Source organism: Stegastes partitus, unplaced genomic scaffold, assembly GCF_000690725.1.
Source record: "Stegastes partitus isolate 25-593 unplaced genomic scaffold, Stegastes_partitus-1.0.2 Scaffold1790, whole genome shotgun sequence".
Taxonomy (NCBI): domain Eukaryota; kingdom Metazoa; phylum Chordata; class Actinopteri; family Pomacentridae; genus Stegastes; species Stegastes partitus.
Genome location: NW_007579521.1, coordinates 70,061 through 72,715, shown reverse-complemented (window position 1 = coordinate 72,715; position 2,655 = coordinate 70,061). Strand labels below are relative to the sequence as shown.

At 43.6% G+C, this 2,655-nt stretch overlaps 1 protein-coding gene across 1 annotated transcript in view; it reads left to right on the top strand.

The window, feature by feature from the left end:
- Positions 1-737, top strand: part of gcm2 (glial cells missing transcription factor 2) — a 9,314-nt gene extending 8,577 nt beyond the window's left edge. Inside the window, exon 8 of the mRNA XM_008302293.1 lies at positions 123-737. Within this exon, the coding sequence (XP_008300515.1) occupies positions 123-437 (315 nt within the window). The 3' untranslated portion in view covers positions 438-737. The remainder of the gene's footprint in view (positions 1-122) is intronic.
- The last annotated feature ends 1,918 nt before the right edge of the window (positions 738-2,655 follow it).

The window sequence follows — 2,655 nt, the reverse complement described above, 5'->3', positions numbered from 1 at the left end:
TCAGGTGTGTCATGTCTTTTAGGGTCCAGAGGAGATCAGCGTTCACAGTGACTCATGCGATGACATGCAGCTGAAGCACAAACTGGACATATGGCTGTTTAACCCTCAGTGTTGGTCCTCAGGTGTCCTACCAGCCCTGCCCGAAGCCTCCTGCGGCGCTGCCTCCCTATCAGTCATGTCCCAAACCTCCGAGCGGCCTCCCGTCCTATCAGTCCTGCGCTCCACCGAAACCTCCAGGCCTCCCCGGCTGCTCCTCCCTGTTGGATGACGCCTCCTCGTCCTCGTACTCCACTGAGGTGAAGGTGACGGAGGAGTCGGGCGGGGTCATCAAGTCCTTGTCATTTCAGCCTGAACCTCTGCAGACCAAAACAGAGCGAGCTGATGGCTACGACTATCGCTACTCCTACCCAAATACGTACCGCTACGACGACTACTGAGGAGCACCGCCACTGTTACCGTGACTACTGCTCCCACTGCCAAAGAGACACTGTAACCACGTTGACTGTTTCATACCTGGAACACCTGCCAGGAAGTAAACCTTCAAGACCAAACTAAAAACTTTCCTGGAGAAAACCAGTGTTTCCGAGGACACAGTTTTTTATGTCCAACTGTCATCTGGTGCCATCTTCAGTTCAGGATGTGAACCAGTGTAGCTTCTCATTCAGTGTTTCCAGCGCTTTCAACCACACCTCATGACCTTCCTCAAACAAACAACAAAGATTATCTGAAATCTGTTGCACATCTTACGTCTATCGCTCATCCTTTTCACCTAATATTTCTTGTAGCTTTTCCAGTGTCTGCTGATTTCATGTAAAAGGTTTTAGAGAAACGTTCATTCTGAATGTATTCTATTAATGTAGCATCATGATACAAAGTGTCATGCTACTTAGCATCATGTAACGTCATGTTTGCGACATGCTACTTAGCATCACTTAGCAATATGTTAGCGTCATAGCATTACTTATCATCACTAGCATCATGTTACTTTGCATCATTTACCGTCACATTAGCATCATGTTGCTTACTGTCACATTAGCGTCATGCTAGTTAGCATCACTTAACATCATGTTAGCGTTATGTTGTTCATCATCACCTAGTGTCATGTTAGCATCATGGTACTTAGCGTCACATTAGCGTCATGCTACTTAGCGTCACTTAACGTCATGTTAGCATCATGTTACTCATCATCACTTAGTGTCATGTTAGCATCATGGTACTTAGCGTCACATTAGCGTCATGCTAGTTAGCATCACTTAACATCATGTTAGCATCATGTTACTCATCATCACTTAGTGTCATGTTAGCATCATGGTACTTAGCATCACTTTAGCGTCATGCTACTTAGCGTCACCTAACGTCATGTTAGCATCATGTTACGTAGCGTCACGTTAGCGTCATGCTACTTAGCATCACTTAACATCATGATAGCATTATGTTACTTATCATCACCTAGTGTCATGTTAGCATCATGTTCCTTAGCGTCACCTAGAGTCATGTTAGCATCATGTTCCTTAGCGTCACCTAGAGTCATATTAGCATCATGTTTTGGATGATGTGGCATCAACCCAACATCAATTTGCAGACAGTAAACTTCTGAGGATGTCATGAGGCATTGCTGAAAGAAAGTTGGATCCTGTTTTGAGAAGTTTTACTAAATTCCTTGTATGAAGCTTCAGGCTCAGACTTCTGTTTTGTTTCTCAGTAAGAAACCTCTGTACTTTGTGGTGCAACTAAAGATATTTAATACTGGAGCTTCTCCAAAGATACGCTGCTCTCAGAAATTACAGTGAACTAGTGAGACTGATGTCCACACTGTTCCTGTGGTCTGGATTATTTATTGGATCCATCAGAACCAGAACCGTCTCTGCTGATCCAAAGATATAACGAGATCTGCGAATGATTGCAGCTGGCAGCCAAACAACGAAGTGAGGTTTAGGACATGTACAGATGAAACTTTCCACAGATGAAATGTGATCGAAGCACGAACCAGCTTTAAAAATTTACTACATTAAAGTACATCATTTAAAAAGAAAACAAGACGGAGAGCTTTGATTCTTTGGTTCGAGAACATCTGATGAATTTTTGCCTTCATCTCTTATTAGAGAGCAAAATAGGAAGATGCAGCTGATGATAGCTGTAAGTCGTCTGGTGTCGACTTCCAGGAAGTAAACAGGAAACACGTGACGGAGGGAAAGGCTCTGTGTCACGTTTCTTCCATTTTCTGTCTCGTCGTTGTTTCTGACGTATTCGTCGTTTCTCTGTTGTTGTTCTGTATCTTGTTTTGGTGTCTTTTGTCTTGTTTTGCTGTTTAAAATTGTGTTCTTTTGGTTTTGTGTCTAAATTTATCGCTTTGTACTTGTTTGGTCATTTTGTGTCTCGTTTCCCACTTGTGTTGTTTTGTGTGTCTCTGTGCTCATGTCGTCTCCTGATCCTGCAGATGTAGAAAGATGTTCCACCATCAGTAGAAAGATGTTCCACCATCAGTAGAAAGATGTTCCACCATCAGTTGAATGTATCTCCACCAACTGGCTCCTCTGGTCTTTGGTTCTGCTCCGTGCTGCATCTATTCATTGATCCAGTAGGAAGAATTTTTCCTCTCAGTCTCTCCGAAGGGAGGAAGGCTCTGGTTCTACAGGATCAGAACCAGGAGGAGGC